Source organism: Bombus pascuorum, chromosome 1 (genome assembly GCF_905332965.1).
Source record: "Bombus pascuorum chromosome 1, iyBomPasc1.1, whole genome shotgun sequence".
Taxonomy (NCBI): domain Eukaryota; kingdom Metazoa; phylum Arthropoda; class Insecta; order Hymenoptera; family Apidae; genus Bombus; species Bombus pascuorum.
Window position 1 is genome coordinate 1,488,536 of NC_083488.1, and position 15,453 is coordinate 1,503,988.

The 15,453-nt window shown below is 36.4% G+C and overlaps 1 protein-coding gene across 2 annotated transcripts in view; it reads right to left on the reverse strand.

The window, feature by feature from the left end:
• Nucleotides 1-1,986: 1,986 nt before the first annotated feature.
• Nucleotides 1,987-15,453, reverse strand: part of LOC132911156 (neural-cadherin-like) — a 105,710-nt gene continuing 92,243 nt past the window's right edge. For both annotated transcript variants that reach the window (XM_060967576.1, XM_060967567.1), the window contains exons 3-24: nucleotides 15,071-15,186; nucleotides 13,546-13,710; nucleotides 12,200-12,337; nucleotides 11,456-11,642; nucleotides 10,569-10,802; nucleotides 10,144-10,316; nucleotides 9,863-10,012; nucleotides 9,303-9,608; nucleotides 8,894-9,167; nucleotides 8,581-8,789; nucleotides 7,906-8,238; nucleotides 7,609-7,815; nucleotides 6,788-7,059; nucleotides 6,498-6,703; nucleotides 6,202-6,344; nucleotides 5,411-6,022; nucleotides 4,989-5,289; nucleotides 4,564-4,753; nucleotides 4,227-4,468; nucleotides 3,754-3,969; nucleotides 3,522-3,677; nucleotides 1,987-3,370 (exon numbers count right to left, since the gene is read on the reverse strand). In XM_060967576.1, the coding sequence (XP_060823559.1) occupies nucleotides 3,261-3,370; nucleotides 3,522-3,677; nucleotides 3,754-3,969; nucleotides 4,227-4,468; nucleotides 4,564-4,753; nucleotides 4,989-5,289; nucleotides 5,411-6,022; nucleotides 6,202-6,344; nucleotides 6,498-6,703; nucleotides 6,788-7,059; nucleotides 7,609-7,815; nucleotides 7,906-8,238; nucleotides 8,581-8,789; nucleotides 8,894-9,167; nucleotides 9,303-9,608; nucleotides 9,863-10,012; nucleotides 10,144-10,316; nucleotides 10,569-10,802; nucleotides 11,456-11,642; nucleotides 12,200-12,337; nucleotides 13,546-13,710; nucleotides 15,071-15,124 (4,878 nt within the window). In that variant the 5' untranslated portion in view covers nucleotides 15,125-15,186 and the 3' untranslated portion in view covers nucleotides 1,987-3,260. The remainder of the gene's footprint in view (nucleotides 3,371-3,521; nucleotides 3,678-3,753; nucleotides 3,970-4,226; nucleotides 4,469-4,563; nucleotides 4,754-4,988; nucleotides 5,290-5,410; nucleotides 6,023-6,201; nucleotides 6,345-6,497; nucleotides 6,704-6,787; nucleotides 7,060-7,608; nucleotides 7,816-7,905; nucleotides 8,239-8,580; nucleotides 8,790-8,893; nucleotides 9,168-9,302; nucleotides 9,609-9,862; nucleotides 10,013-10,143; nucleotides 10,317-10,568; nucleotides 10,803-11,455; nucleotides 11,643-12,199; nucleotides 12,338-13,545; nucleotides 13,711-15,070; nucleotides 15,187-15,453) is intronic.

The window sequence follows — 15,453 nt, forward strand, 5'->3', positions numbered from 1 at the left end:
CGAAGGAGGACGGTGAGATAATGAAACAACGATAATTCAATGGTAAAGAACCTATCGACATCGAGAAACGTGAAGTGTAGCGGTCTCGGTATGTCGAGAAGGATAAAATCTGCTTTGGTTGATAAAGAGGCAACGAATTCGGATTAACAATCTTTGAGAAACACTGAGCTACATTTTGGAGAGTATAGAATGGAAAGTTTAGTCGTCGAAAGAACGATTACGGATAATCGAAGTGATAATAGAAATTCGTTTGATATTACGAATGTTATCGCAAGAAACAATTTTATAAGAAGATATCTAAACAACGTAGAGATTCATTCAAGCTGAATATTTGAAAACGAAACTTTACCAATATCTAGAATCTTGTTGCAATCTATTGTAATTTAGTTGAGAATCAGCGGAAAGTCTCGTGATGCTTAGAAACGAAAAGTACAGGAGAAAAATACGATAAGTACAACTTTGTTGATTTTCTGATCTTGAAGTTATTTAGTGGTTAAAAGGGGGTTAAAAAGCGAAGGTTATAGATATGTGATCAGTCGAGAAGGTACTGGATTTTAAAATTACTCGTATGAAAAACAAATGTGACTTATCATGTTTTTCCTCCGTGATCTTCAAATCAAGTACTTTCAATAATCAGAAGAAAAGAGGGAACAGACAACTACGAAAACGAATATCTCGGGCGAACACACAGAGTGGTAACATCTAGAGAAAAATAATGGAAAAAGAGATACGGGGATAAATGTACGTGCAATGTGAACGTAGCTTAAAGTGAGATTTCGATGTGTTTCTCGATGTTCTCAGAGGCTCGTGAGGAACAGACGTAAACGGACGTCGAAGACAACGGGCGCGGAAAACGTAATATCACAAATATTGCCGGGAAACGATACGCAAGACGACGAATCTTGGTAGGACAATTATACAGAGATGCTCGGTACCGATCGCAGCGCATTACGAGCGGCACCGGCACACCGAAATACACGACGTTACTTACAATATTCGTACAAGTGCTTAAACACTACGCCCGGATCACTCGATCCGACGGGGCTTCACCTAATCGATAAATTGACTATTAATATTTCCGTAGAGAATTTTACAAATCAGTCGAGACACATGCATGGAGATGCACTAGGTTGACGTTATCCTTATTATCGTCGTAGCATAAACGATTTTTCGCTTACGATCAATCAAGGGCATTGATCGAGCAACGAAATCATTTGCGGTATCGAACTCGCCATTAATGCTGCGACGTAGAAGGGACTTTTCGCGTCATTTCCTTTTTCGCACGCTCGCCGATTTTTCTCTTCCTTCGTTCCTCCGCTCTTTCTTCTTTCCATTCTTTTTCCTTCTCATTTTTCTCATCTTTCTTTTTTTTGCTGTACTTTTGCATTCCATTGTTTTCTTTCATGTAATTGCAACTTGTTGGCCGGTTCGACCATCGACAGAAAATAAATATTAATTCTACGTCGAGACTTGAATCGTGAGCTTTTCTCGACAACCGGCCCCTCGTATCGTACCATTACGATTCTTTTCTCTTCCTTTCTCTGTTTTTCTCTTTTTTTTTTTGGTAATTTTTGTCTTTTTAATCTTCTTTTCAATGTGTTTTCGTTTGTATGTGATTCTTTCATTTATATATATATAATATATATATATATATATGTATATATATTTATATTCATATTTATATTTATACCGCTATATAATATTAATTATAATTACATTCGTTCGCAGGAATTCCCAATTTGTTGCACACGTTGCACACGTTGCAGTACGTTTTAACTCTCTTTCTATATATATATATATTTATTTATTTATATTTATTCATTTATTTATTTATATAAATCCATATTTATAATATATATATATTTATCGTAATGTCAATAATAATACTATCAATAACTAATGTGGGTGACGGTGACGGCGACGATGACAACGATGAGGATGGTTCACGACTCGCGAACAACAACTAAACGTGTCTCTCTCTTTCTCTCTCTCTCTCGCTCTCTCTCTCTCTCTCTCTCTCTCTCGTTCTCTCGCTCACATTCTCTCGCTCTCTCTTAAATAATCCCTATTTTTAGTACGATAGACCACATTAGGATCGTTCGCATCGCGCGAACCAGGAAGGCGTCGCGAATGAACCATTTTACTCAAGATCTCTCTTCCCTTATACTCAACAACGTCAATATACGAATTCATGGTACGTTACACGGGGAGTTCCTATTAGCCGGTGCGCGTTCGCGGAAGAAACGAAAGAATTCCCGCCAGCTAACATCTGAATACGATGAATAAGTTCAGTGGGATTTAGAAGACGGATAAATGAGAAATGCCCTTGAAAGTATCATATACGGCCATTCGATGACCCAATGTAGATGAGGTAAAACAGAAACGATCTATCACGCGCACGGCTGGCAGTAGTAACGTGTTCACGAATATAATTCCAGTAGAACCGATGCTGTCGCGCCGATGATAATTTTAACCGATCGAATACCGAGACATCGAGAACGGTTGTACCGAGAAATAGTAACTATGACTGTGACTAAAAATAATGAATCGTACATATATAATATATATAATATATATATAGATTTATTTTATTATAATAGAAAAGTCTCGCGTGCAGGCTGACACGCGCGAATTCACTACGTATACGCGTAACGTGCTATACAGATAGGTATTACACCCTTCGAGAATTATGCGCCACCTACGGTGTGTCTTGACGATTGACCATGATTCGATAGAGATTCTTATTGCAATAACGTTCGTTTATTTTTTCTTGTTTTACGGCTGAGGGAAGTGGATAGAAAGCTCTTTTCATGAAATCGACATCAACATCGACGAGTAGCTTCATTTTTATAAAATTTCGACCAGAGGATGTTAATTCTTCTCTCTCTCTCTTTCATTTTCTCGTAATCGCGCACACCGTGTGGTCGCCTCGTTCTTGTTCGCGTGTGCACATCGCAAAAAATATGCGCCTGGAAACGTGCACTTGTTTCATCAACAAAACGGAACGTCTTTGTTGCCTTAATAACGCAAAAAACACTGGTTTTTACGATTTCTTCGATTCTGTCGTACGTCTTCTTTTTTCTCGTCTTCGTAATAGAAAGTTCGTTCGAGCACACACGTTTTTTAGGGGATAGTCTCTTTCTTCGTTTTTCCTCTTTTCTTTTCTTCCCTCTTCTCTTTTAAGCTCACGCAAACACTGTTTCTCCGAGGGTGTACAAATCGTGCGAGCTTACAGATTGTAGAGATCCTTTATGATATTCTTAGTCCTCTTCTTCGCTTTCTTCCGCCGGTCCGTACATGTCGGCTAGCTTGTCGAATCTCGGTCCCCAAGCACCTAAGTACTCGTACTCGTGCTGCTCGTCGTCTGTTCCTGTTGATTTTAAAATAATTATTCACATATATTTTTCTTACTCTTATAGGTGAATCAAACAACAGTCGAGTATCCTTTTTGCAAATAATCTGTAATTGGTAATCATAATTTTCATTCATTCTTAATACCAAACGAATACAGAAGTGCTTACCGGAAGCTAACGATGACAATGAACCTGCGATGCTTCCGCCACCCTCGTACGCATAATTTCGTAGATCATCGAACGGTGGTGCGTTTGGATCACTGTCAGCTCTTTTTTTGTGGTCTTCTATAAAGATGCCCACGTTTGGTTCTGGTCCTAGTGTGTCTGTAAAATATTTGCAATCGTATCAACACCCGATTATCCGTTATCTTGGATATATATAGCAACGAGAATTACTTACAGGGTATTTTACATGGCGGTAGCTTCCCACCCATTTCTGGAATCGGGCCACCAATAGGAATTTGAAGCGGGGTAATGTCGAATGCGGTCATATCATCTTCTCCGCCACCCTCGTCATCGTAGTTGATGATATTTTCTCTGACATCGTCATCAGGCCCAGGGTACTTAATATGAGATTCTCTTCTTCTATTATAGACGACAAATACTAAGACGAGAACTACAACATAATACGAATATCATTAATCGTTTTCTGTATCGGTTGATTCTTAAATTATTTTAATGTTTCTTGCCAATTATTTTTTCGTAAAGATACATTTTCTTTTCATTTTTAATGGACGAGGGATATCAAAGGAACGATACTGATTAACTATAGTACAATTCTTTTAGTTGGTGTGTAATTTTTCATTCTAGAAAATTAAGTTTCTTTCCGTAGCTTTTTACGCGTGTAATACATCTTGTCCACGCGATACTTACCAAGAATAATCAAAAGACAAACTAAAATAGCTGCCAAAGCTCCCATACTGAGTTTCAATGTTTGTCCCTCTTGAACGAGCTCGCAATTTTCTCCCCAGAAACCATCGGGACAAATACATCTATATCTAAAGCGTGGATCTTGATTGATACATCTACCACCGTTCAAGCAAGGATAATCTATGCATTCGTTTTTGTCCATGCATCCTTTGCTATCGGGCGATGGAATTCTTCCTTCTCCACATCTAGGAACATAGACAAGATAAGATTTATCAAGTCACACGTATGTATACATATATGTAAATTAAAGATAGTATTCTTTAAATTTTACAATACTTACGTGCAATCATACTCGTTCCAAAGATCGATACATTCGAATGGTTCTGGACAAATGACGTTGGCACAGGGTTTATTCGAAGGACAGTTTCTTTCCAAATTTCTGGCCATTGTTGCTTGACCCCATTGTGTTCCATTCATAGCAGGTGGTAATGGTAGATGTTTGCCCTCTAATCTTATGTCATCGAGACATCCTGTTCAAACGAAAAATTATATTAACTTCCTCCTCACATCATCCTGTGAACACTGAAGTCTTTTTATAATTGCATCTTATTTTTTGTATTTTATCACATAATGTCTTTCTAACTATTTAACTTTGCACCTTTCTGTTCAACAACTTTTGTCTATATATAATTGAATATGCCACTTTCCACAGTCTTTATTTCTATTCTTCTTCAACTTGATTATCAAAAATGATAAAATGTTTACCTTTCTGATAATCCGCGTACACTTCAAACGTCCGAACTCCAGTGTACTCGGCCTTGCCGCCCGCGAAAACTCCTTCCTGTTTGTCAACCAATAGCCACTGGTGTCCTTCGAAGGAGAAGGTTTCATTGAACCTTCTTCCTTCACCACCATCCAATTCCAAAGTTGCAGCTGATCCGTATCTCGATACTCTAACTGTATGCCACTGTCCATCATCAACAGCTATCGCAGTCAGCCATATGTCTCGTTCCTCAGTTCTCAGGCTGTTCAAATTGTAACGGAAGTGCAGTCTGCTGTCCTTGATCTAGAAATTAAAAGATGCAATAACTGTAATTGAATTTTTATTAATTTAATTAGCTATTTTCCTTTCTTTATTTAAATGAATATTATTTTCACTTCTAAAATGTGGTAACGTGAATAATCACCTCCAAAATAGCGTATTCTCTATTATGCTGATCGCTGACTCTAAACAATTCACCATGGACCTCTCGGGTGCGGAATCTCAGTTGTACTTGAGTGGAATATTTATCCGGTTCGAACGACAACGCGTATTTGACATAACTTTGTGGTTTGAATGTCGTTGGTATAGTGGATGTCATACATCCTGGACCAGTCCATCCTGGGTTACATTGACATCTAGCTTCGGTGAAGCTTCCTACGCAAGTACCGTGTTCCCAGCAACGGAAGGTGGATTCCTGGTTGTTGCAGATTTCCTCGGTTTGAGGGCAGCCAGCTACGCTGTTTCTTGATAATCCAGGATGTGCTAGATCGTAGAGCTTGCTATTGTGAAAGAGGTTCTTGATGCAGCCATCGAAACCTTTACCAACTGGCATATGCTTCCACTTGTAATGAGTTGGATCGAATTGCTCGACATATAAACCACCGATTTGAAGTGGTGCGTTTACGTTTAGATATTCGTTGAAGGGTGGTATGGTGCCTTGAGCTTGGCAACTGGTGTCGTTGAATTCTGGTGGCGTGCCGTCTTCCGGTTCTGAGATATCCGCGGATTTGCAATAATCGATGATTAATTTCACCGTCTGTAAGATGAAACAGAATTCCGTGGAATTAATTATAAGCGATCGTTGTAAACTGGATGTTATCTAGTTGTAATCTTATCCTTCTAGAAGAAGGAAATCATTTTAATAATTTTAATTCTATTTTCTCATTTTAACACATATAGAGATATTTAAATTATGATTTAAAAGATAATTCTGACCTCCGTGTTCCAAAAGATGTCGAGTCTGTGCCATTCTCCGTCGTCCAGAGTTCTTTTCGGTTTCACTTTTAACTCTAAAGTACCAGAACCGAAGTCTATCAACAGTCGAGGTATTCCACGTTCCAGTTCAACGGATATAAAATCTGTAAATACGTACATTACTTAATAGTATGTTATTTCATTCGTTACTCTAAAAATCGCTGATTTATCAGACATAAACTCTGGCAAAGATATCACAGAGGAAGTTATTATTACCTTAGAAATCTATTATTATCTTATGATCTATATTTGCTTACCAGAAACCATAATTTCGTCAGCCTCAGGAGGAACAATAGGTCCATTGTATAATAGTAATCCGTCAGGTTTCTTAGTGATGAATTCGAAACTCAGATGACTGTTATCGCACATTTCTAGTGCAGGATACCAAGCCCAGCCATTTCCACGGAAACTTCTTGCAGTTTGCTGACATCTTGGACCATTATATCCAGCAGGACACTGACATCTACGTAATAAAAAAAGCATTAAATAAAATTAATATGCTAGTATGATACATCGCATGCTAAATTTCACGAGTTGTTAGACTTACGATAACCCAAATCGGCCTTCCACGCAACGGCCTCCGTTATAACAAGGGCTGTTTCTACATGATTCCCCTTTACTGAAGTTCCGAGCTCCGCATGTACATTCAGCGATTACATCCACCCGCACACCCACTAGGGCGGTTCTGTTTGCATTGACCATGTATGGTAAACTGCTAATATCCAAGGTGTTTGTGCAACTACCCTCGCATACTTCATTCTCGTAATAACACTCGTCGATGCCGACCATCGTTATGTTGATACCGACCTCTTTCTCGATCTAATTGAATTAAAATTATTTTTTATTCAAATTGATTTGTTTAAGCGTGAATTACACCGTGTGAAATATATTTTAGTCTTTATTTAAGTTTGATAGGTTTTGCGATTTGGAGACCTTTCATTTATTACTATAAATTATAAAACAGGTCACTTCATGAAATTCTTGCTTCAGTAAAAACAATATCCAATTTATGAAATATTGTTATTGATTTCATCAAGTATTAATTTATGTGATAATATCGGATTGAATGTTGTTGATAATTCTTTCATAATAGGATTTATCCCTAGTACGTAAAAGGAAAAGGATATATCTCTGATACAAAATTTTGCTAAAAGCTGAAATAATCCAATATTCCTATATTTATAGTAATCTGATATTTTCACTGATAGTCCATTTAATTAGAAGCAAATTTAATGCAGAAATGAAACAAAAATGTTCACAATTAAAAGTAGAATTCAAAAATATTCAATTCAAGATTTAGATCGCAAATTTTTAATTATTTACACTACAACAAATTGAAATACCATGAATTAATTTATATTAACTTACTTCTTCACGATGCATTAGTACGATTCCATTCAATCTTACAGGCTTATAATAGGGCGAACCGTGGGCCGCGAATCTGACGTCTGTCAACGGTGGATGCATTCTACGTAATTGAACGCTAAACACATCTACATTTTCTCTATCGATATTTAACAAATGCGCCAATTTATCTCTAAATAATTCTGCTTTGCTACGAGATATAGTTTGTGACTGGAAGAGAAAAAAATTAAAAATTCATTAAATATAGGTTTCATATAAAAAAGAACGAGTTAATAGTCTATAATTAAATAGAATAATTACTTTATAATCCCAAACACGAATGAAATCTTCGTCTGTTATACCAGATATTCGAACCGAACCAGAATTTAATACAGCTTCGAAAGGAATCGTTTTCACCGTGACCGTCACGTTTGCTGGGACATCCGTTTGCGTGTGCTTCCGATCGTAGACTTTGAAACGTAGATGATATCTACCATCGTGAGTGCCTGATTTCATATAAATCATACCGGTGTCCTCATCTAGCTTGAATTGAGCGTGCTCCAAACCCTCCCAATAGAACTTTTTATCCGGTAAATCCCAATCGTCCAAATCGAATACGTAAACTCTGCCTATTTCTGTGTCTGGTGATTGTCCCTGTGAAACGAACTCGACCAAGTCAAATTATATGAACTTTTAATTATAATTATATATTGAATAATAACTTTGAGATATAATCTTTAATTCTTTGAGTATTAATTTAGCAAGATTAATGTGCTATTTCAAATAAGTTTTCAAATAAGTACAGTAATTATGTAATTATAGCACAGTAATTATATTACACATAAGTTATGTATGAAAATAGTATTTTGATTTTATTTACATCTTAGTTTCTAGGATAAAAATTGATAGGATAAAGAGCATGAATTCCTTTACTTCTAAAAAGTCAAACTAAATAGAAAATTATATGAAATTGAAATATAGAAATGAAATACATACTGCGTAGTTATATACAAAAATATCCTTTGATCCAGGCTGCATTTTGTTGTCGTTAATATCCCCGATGATAACAGTTAAAGTACTGGTCCCAGACATCGATGGAGTTCCTGTGTCTTTGATAACGATCGGTATCAAGTACTCCTTTTGTTGTTCTCTGTTAAACGATAGTAACGATGACACAATAGCCATGCCATCCCCGTTCGCTCCCTCTGCAAGGAAACAGAAAACCGGCGTTTGTTAGCGAGAACTATCAAACTACAAATAACAACGTTCCACTGAAACGGGAACGTAATAGGATTGGATCCAGACTCACTGTTATCGCTCTCAACTTTGAAACTGGCACGAATCACATCGTCTGCCTTTGGATCCATCCTGAAAGTAAACGGTGGTCCATTGCTCTTCGATCGATCGTCATCATCCGTCGCTGAGATCTCTACTACTTTTTTCTGTTGCGAGTGTTCTTGTAGCACGGGTCTATAATCTTTCAGAAATCGTGGCGGATTATCGTTTATGTCGTGTACGATTACCGTTAACGTGGCTGTTGCTGTTTTAGGCGGAATTCCATCGTCGATGGCCAAGATTTTCACCTGGAACAAACGATTTTTAGTTTGCTTGGTCTCGAATCTAAGTACAGTGTACATTAGTATAATCTAAATATTAAATAAATAATACAAGTTATTATCTGATGAATATTTTAGAAACAATACGTTTTTATGATTTACCTGATGCCTAGGGGTTTCTTCGCGGTCGAGACTCCTCTGGATCGATACCGTGCCATTTTCGTTGATCGAAAATTGTCTCTTACGATCGGAACTTCTATCGATCGAGTAGAACACTTTGCTCTTACCACCCTGATCAGGATCGGTGGCTGTGAATGTTTCGAGACTGCTTCCAATGCGAGCATTTTCAGGAACCGTGGTCTCAATATTCGCCTTCTCGAATTGCGGTTGATTATCATTTATGTCGCGTAGCTTCACGACCACCCAGGAATAGGCAACGTGATACTTGTCGTTGTCATTGTCTTCGCCCTACGAGGTACAGAATATTACCGTATAGTATCAGAAACCAAAAGTCGTCGATTGAAAATATAAAAATACAAATAGAATAAAATATGACGAGTGTAACTCGTACTTTATCATACAAGACGAAGAATGTACTAAATGTGCTACAAAATGATCTCATTATTTATGGAGAATGGGTATGGGAACATAGAGTAGGAAGATAATAGTAGATTTACAGATATAAGTTATCTATAGAATTGTATAATTTTTTAATCAAATACCTTATCGTTAACTTGTATCCTAAATCTGAATCCGTTGCTCTGCAATTGGTCCTCGTAGTCCAACGATTGTACAATTTTCAAGGAACCCGTGCCATCGTTATTTCTTACCATGGTGAATTTATCAGCACCATAACCACTGCTTTCGATCACCTGCGTTTGTAAATTAATACGTTAAACGATATTTTTACAATTATTTTTCTTTAATCGTTATGATAAAACTTTTCTGTTAAATCAATTAAAGATACGAGAAGGAACGATTCGAGTGACGCAATGAACAGTACCTTATACTGGAATTTATTGGTCTCATCCTCGTCGTGTACAGTGACCGTAAGAATTGGCATTTCCGGCAAATCTGGACCTTCCGTTTCGTCTACCTCCGTAAACCATTCCTCCTTTGTGAATTGCGGAGGCATATCGTTTATATCTTTCACTCGTATAGATGCTGTCCCCGTCCCTAAATATTGGAAAAATACCATCAAAATCTTAGTAGATTATAATTAAAGCAGGGAACAAATAATTCTACGTGTTACTGTCTCTTTCAAGTATTTAAAGTATTAAATACAAAAAGATCTTGATATTTTTAAACACTGAAATGCATATCAAACAAATCTGATATTTCTATCTTTAAAATACTTTGTACCTTATGCGTTAATAAGTTAAAATTTCCAAAGATCTTTGAGAGTTTCCATTTTAATTTTTAACTCACCCTTTAACCCCCCTCCATCCATTGCTACCACTTGTATAGAATAATCTGGCGTGCGTTCTCTGTCCAAACAGCATACCGCCGTCTTTATCACACCGGTTTCCGATTCAATTTCAAAAATTGGCGAGCCAGTTTCCTCCTCGATGACGTTCTTTTCGATAGAATAAATTAGTTTTGCGTTTGTACCTTCGCTCGGATCGTCATAGTCGACCGCTGTCATGGTCATTACAACCATTCCTGGGAACAAGATTTTTTTTTTTATTTTATTTTGGTTTTTACAATTTGTCCTGAAGGACATTTGGTAAAGTGTTATATCTCATTGGTAAATAAAAAAATAAAATAAAATAAATATAGCATGTGGGTGGCTACCCCCAGCGGGGTGCCAGCTTTTTTCTAAGTTATATCTTTTATGATCCTGGGAACAGGTAAGGAAAAAATTGATCTTAATCATTTGTATAGAAAAAGCAATGTAGTATGCAAAGCAATGTGAATGATAAAATCTTTAATTGTAGAAAACTAGAATACTAAAATACTTATGCACTGTTCTTTCTTTTTTTTTTTTAGATAAATACACGTCTTACATATTATGCTTTCTGTATTTATTTCATCTTTTTAGAAACAATGTATTTTTATTAATACATTCTACCGAGCTCTTAATTAACAATAATCGTTTTCACACAAACCCTAAATTGATACTTAAAGATGTCCATTTGTTCTAGATTGCCAATCTAGATTATTATTACATATTATTTGAATATAAATCGCGCCTGTCCATTCTCATATTTCTACCAATGTATCATGAATAAATCATATATTGCAAAGACTACGTTAACGCATCGTGGAGGAAAAAGCAATATTTCCTTCGCAGTGAAGATGTAATCTAACGTTACCTGCCGTTCCGTTTTCTGTGACGTTGCCGAAATAAATGCCTTGTGGGAAGGTAGGTGCATTGTCGTTGATGTCCTTCAGGTTCACTTGAACGTCAGCATATCCAACCAAACCTTCTCCGCCTTCATCTTGAGCAAATACAGTGAATCGCCACTGCGGTCTTCCATTTGGTTGATCCCTGTCCAGTGGCTGTGGAGTAACACCGAGATTACGACCCTAAGTAACTTAGGATGCGAGGCAAATTTAATAAAAGAAGCTTCGCTGAAACTTCTGCAGAATTTTTTTTCCGTACGATACTTCTTGACGACAAAACGTACTTTCGACAGGGATTACGAATTAAATACAGGATTTTATCGTCGAAAATTTAATTTCTTTCTTTCGTTGCTGCATTGTATCAGTTTTAAATAAACTTAAATCGTAACTTTTGAACGAATTAAATAACTTTTGTATAAAAGCAGCAAGAGGTGATTCGAGGTAGAAGTTTTAAGATACTTAGAGAGGTGTTTTAATGGATTTATGAGCTTACGTAGAAATATTTAATTTGGCACGTAGAGTTTGTGGCGAGCATTCTCCTGTTTCAATAATTTTTTGGCATCCAAGTATCAAAATTATTAATAAATAAAAAATTAATAAAGACGGAAAGTATTTGTTAGCGATAAAAGAATTAGTAATCGAGGATTGAAGTTTGTACATACACTAATCTTTATACTGATTCGTGTTAATTAAATTTGGCAAATGGAACAAACCTTTAGAACGTAAATTTCTCCGCTGGTGCGGTTGATATCGAATTTGCTATTCGCAGGATTATCAGGATCGATACCCTGACCAGTTAAAAAGTAGACGATATTCTGTGGCCTATCCTTATCCCCATCAGTGGCTGTGACCTGTGTCAAAAATTCAATTCGATAAATACGTTATTTCAGCAATTTAGTATTATAATTGCTACTTATAATTGTACTTGTACATATATGTACCTTGAAAATATTACAAAAATCTAAGTCTAATATTTATATATAATAGCCTTTTTTAACGAACATTTTTATAATTCTTCTCTCCATTATTCTTCAATTCTTCTGATAAGAATTAGTTAACATTTTGGATATAAAATATTTGTTATTCGTTACCACATTGAGGCCTGCCATTGTGTTAAATTTCTTATTCTGTCAATCAAAATGTACGAAGCTGTATGAAATCAATTAAAATTTCGTTCGTGGAATAGAGTGGATAATTTCCACTCGCATTATTTTAAATATTTTTATTTTAAATACTTTTGGGTGGATTTGACATAAATATGAATACTTAAAATGACAAGTTTAATAAAAATGTCATATTCGCTTTTGTTTTCTATTAATTCATCTCGTCGTACGTAGGTAATATATACGACGAGAAATTTATACGCCTTTGAGCGTAATTTGTAGATTTCATGTTTTATGTTATACTCTACGCATTATATCCTATACTCTATACTGCATATTTTACATTTCGTATTATGTATTCCATATTGTACAATCCATACTTTATGCCCCATATACCTTGTTTTATTCGGGATTTTACGTTCTGAATTCTATATTAGTTCGTAGATACAACCTACTGGTTTCCAAATATTATAATTTTCCTTTATCCAGAAGTTCGTGATAAAGGACATACAGGGAAGACGTAACGATAGCCTAGTCGTAATTGGATAAAATAAGAATCGAATTCGTGTCCAACGATTTAACGAATCAATTTCATCAATTTTCTAGCTAGCAATTTTCCAGAATAAGATCATTCTCTTACTATTCTCTTCCTATTTCTTTACCCGATTTAGGACGATCACGTTTGATCGAATTATACGTAAAGGCAATTGAAATATACGCAGCTTAAAAAGAGAAGGATTTATCGACTAGCTGGACGATTTAATTACGTTGGTCATTTTTGAAAATAAAAATTTGTCACGGCTCCTTTCTAAATTATTATCATATATTCAGTAACGAATATCAAAGAATTCGTTGTAATATTTATGTCGGTTCTCCGACTCTCAAAGTGTAAGATTCAACTATAAAGTAAGTACGAATCGCTTGGTAAATTATTTTAGAATAAGTGGAATAATTACCCCGAGGACGCGTTTAGGCAAAGTCCTGTCGTCTTCCTCTGTGATCTGCGTTTTGTAAGTCGGGCGCTCGAAGACAGGCGGATTATCGTTTACATCCTTCACGTGTATCACGACCGTCGTGTAATTTTCTTTCAAGTTATCAGACGCGGTCAGGCGAAGCTCGTACTGCAAGATTAAAGCAGAACAAGTGGATAACAGCGTTTGCAGCTGACCCGAGTTACTGCACCGACAGCGGTCTCTTTCTGGGAATAATGGAAATGGTGTTTTCGAGCAGCGATTTACGGATCGTAAAAAGATAAGCAGTTTATCGTAGAAACAACGAAGGAAATAAATTCTCGATAAAATTTCGGATGAATTCGACGAAACATATGTTTGACAGCGAAACTTATCTCTTGGTTACATTTTATAGATCAGAGACCAGAGGCACGCGAGAAGCTTGGTACGGAAAGTTCTGATAAAAAAGTTTATAAAGATCGAGCGCTGCTGTCTATTTAATGGACCAAAAAAAAGTTCATAAAAACGAGATTACTTTTTTTTTTAATGGAAGTTATAAAAACAGTGGACTGATGAAACCGTTTTTAAAGCATGAAAGTCTTTTTTGCAGCAATACGTAGAATGGACGAACGAAGTTGAACAACCTTACGCTTTAATGAAACAAGGCAAAAAGTAAAAGATTAATCAAGTAAATTGGTGCTTTAATCCTCGCGAGAGACCATTCCCTTTTCTAATCTTCTAACATAAATTCGACGTGAAATTGAATATTAAGAATATAAAATATACTTATATATTTTATAATCGAGATAAAATATTAGATAGAACGTGAACATCGTGCAGCTTGTTTAATAAAACGAATTCATTTTACAAATTAATACGTACGACAAAGAACGATAAATCGAACGGAATAGCGATAAAATTATTTCAAATATTTCTAAACTATTGAATAACTTGCGATATCGTGTAATTTATTATTCTTCTGCATTCCTAACAATTCGTACAACCGGTTGACTTGATTAAAAATAATGCAAGGAAGGAAATTAGAGGAGAAAGGAAAACGATAAAAGTCGAATGCGAAAAGTTGGGAATTCATAAAGAACCATCCAAAACGAAGCGAATGTTTTGACGTCGCGACCCGCGCCAGGCTATGGGAATTTGATTAAAACGAAGCGCAGAGTGATCTGATTTCTCAACAAAATTTACGATAATGCCATAGCTACGATACGTCGGAGCGCATGAAACGAAAGACTTATTAAAGCAATGACAAATGAGCGGATAGGAAACGCGCAATAACCGCGCAAGTTTTCGCACTATTTCACGGTTTTTATTGGACCGCGAGTAATAAAACGCGATGCTTGGGACACGGTTAAAAGGATTAAACAGGGACGTATCGAAGGCTTTCTCGCTCCTCTTTCTCTCTCTTTTATCTATTTCCCTATGTTTTTGTTACTTCCTTGTTCTATTCTTCCGCATTTTTCTCCACCGCTGTCAGTGTCTTTCCTTTTCGTTCGTGATACCATGATGCACTAACCCTTTTCCTCGTTTCGTAATCTAATGCACCTGCGACGTAAATGGCGCCAGTCATATTCTTCACGGCGAATGCACCGCCTATGTTACCGCTCGTAATCTCATATCGAATACGCGAGGCTGTAAAATGCAGAGAAAGATCCTTTCAGATGAAATTCCTTAGGAGATTGCGATGACTCCGTTACCTGCCGTTCTGTCGTCCGTGTGTCGTTTACAAAACGATCGGTATACGCCAGAGGGAAACGTCTTAAATTCTTCTGCTTAGCAACTCGCTGAACGAACAACGAGTTTACCGCGAGAGACACGAGAAAGAATATATATTCTATCGTGAAACAATTTAATATAACTACGAAATAAAATATTTCATTTGTCTTACAACCAACTTAC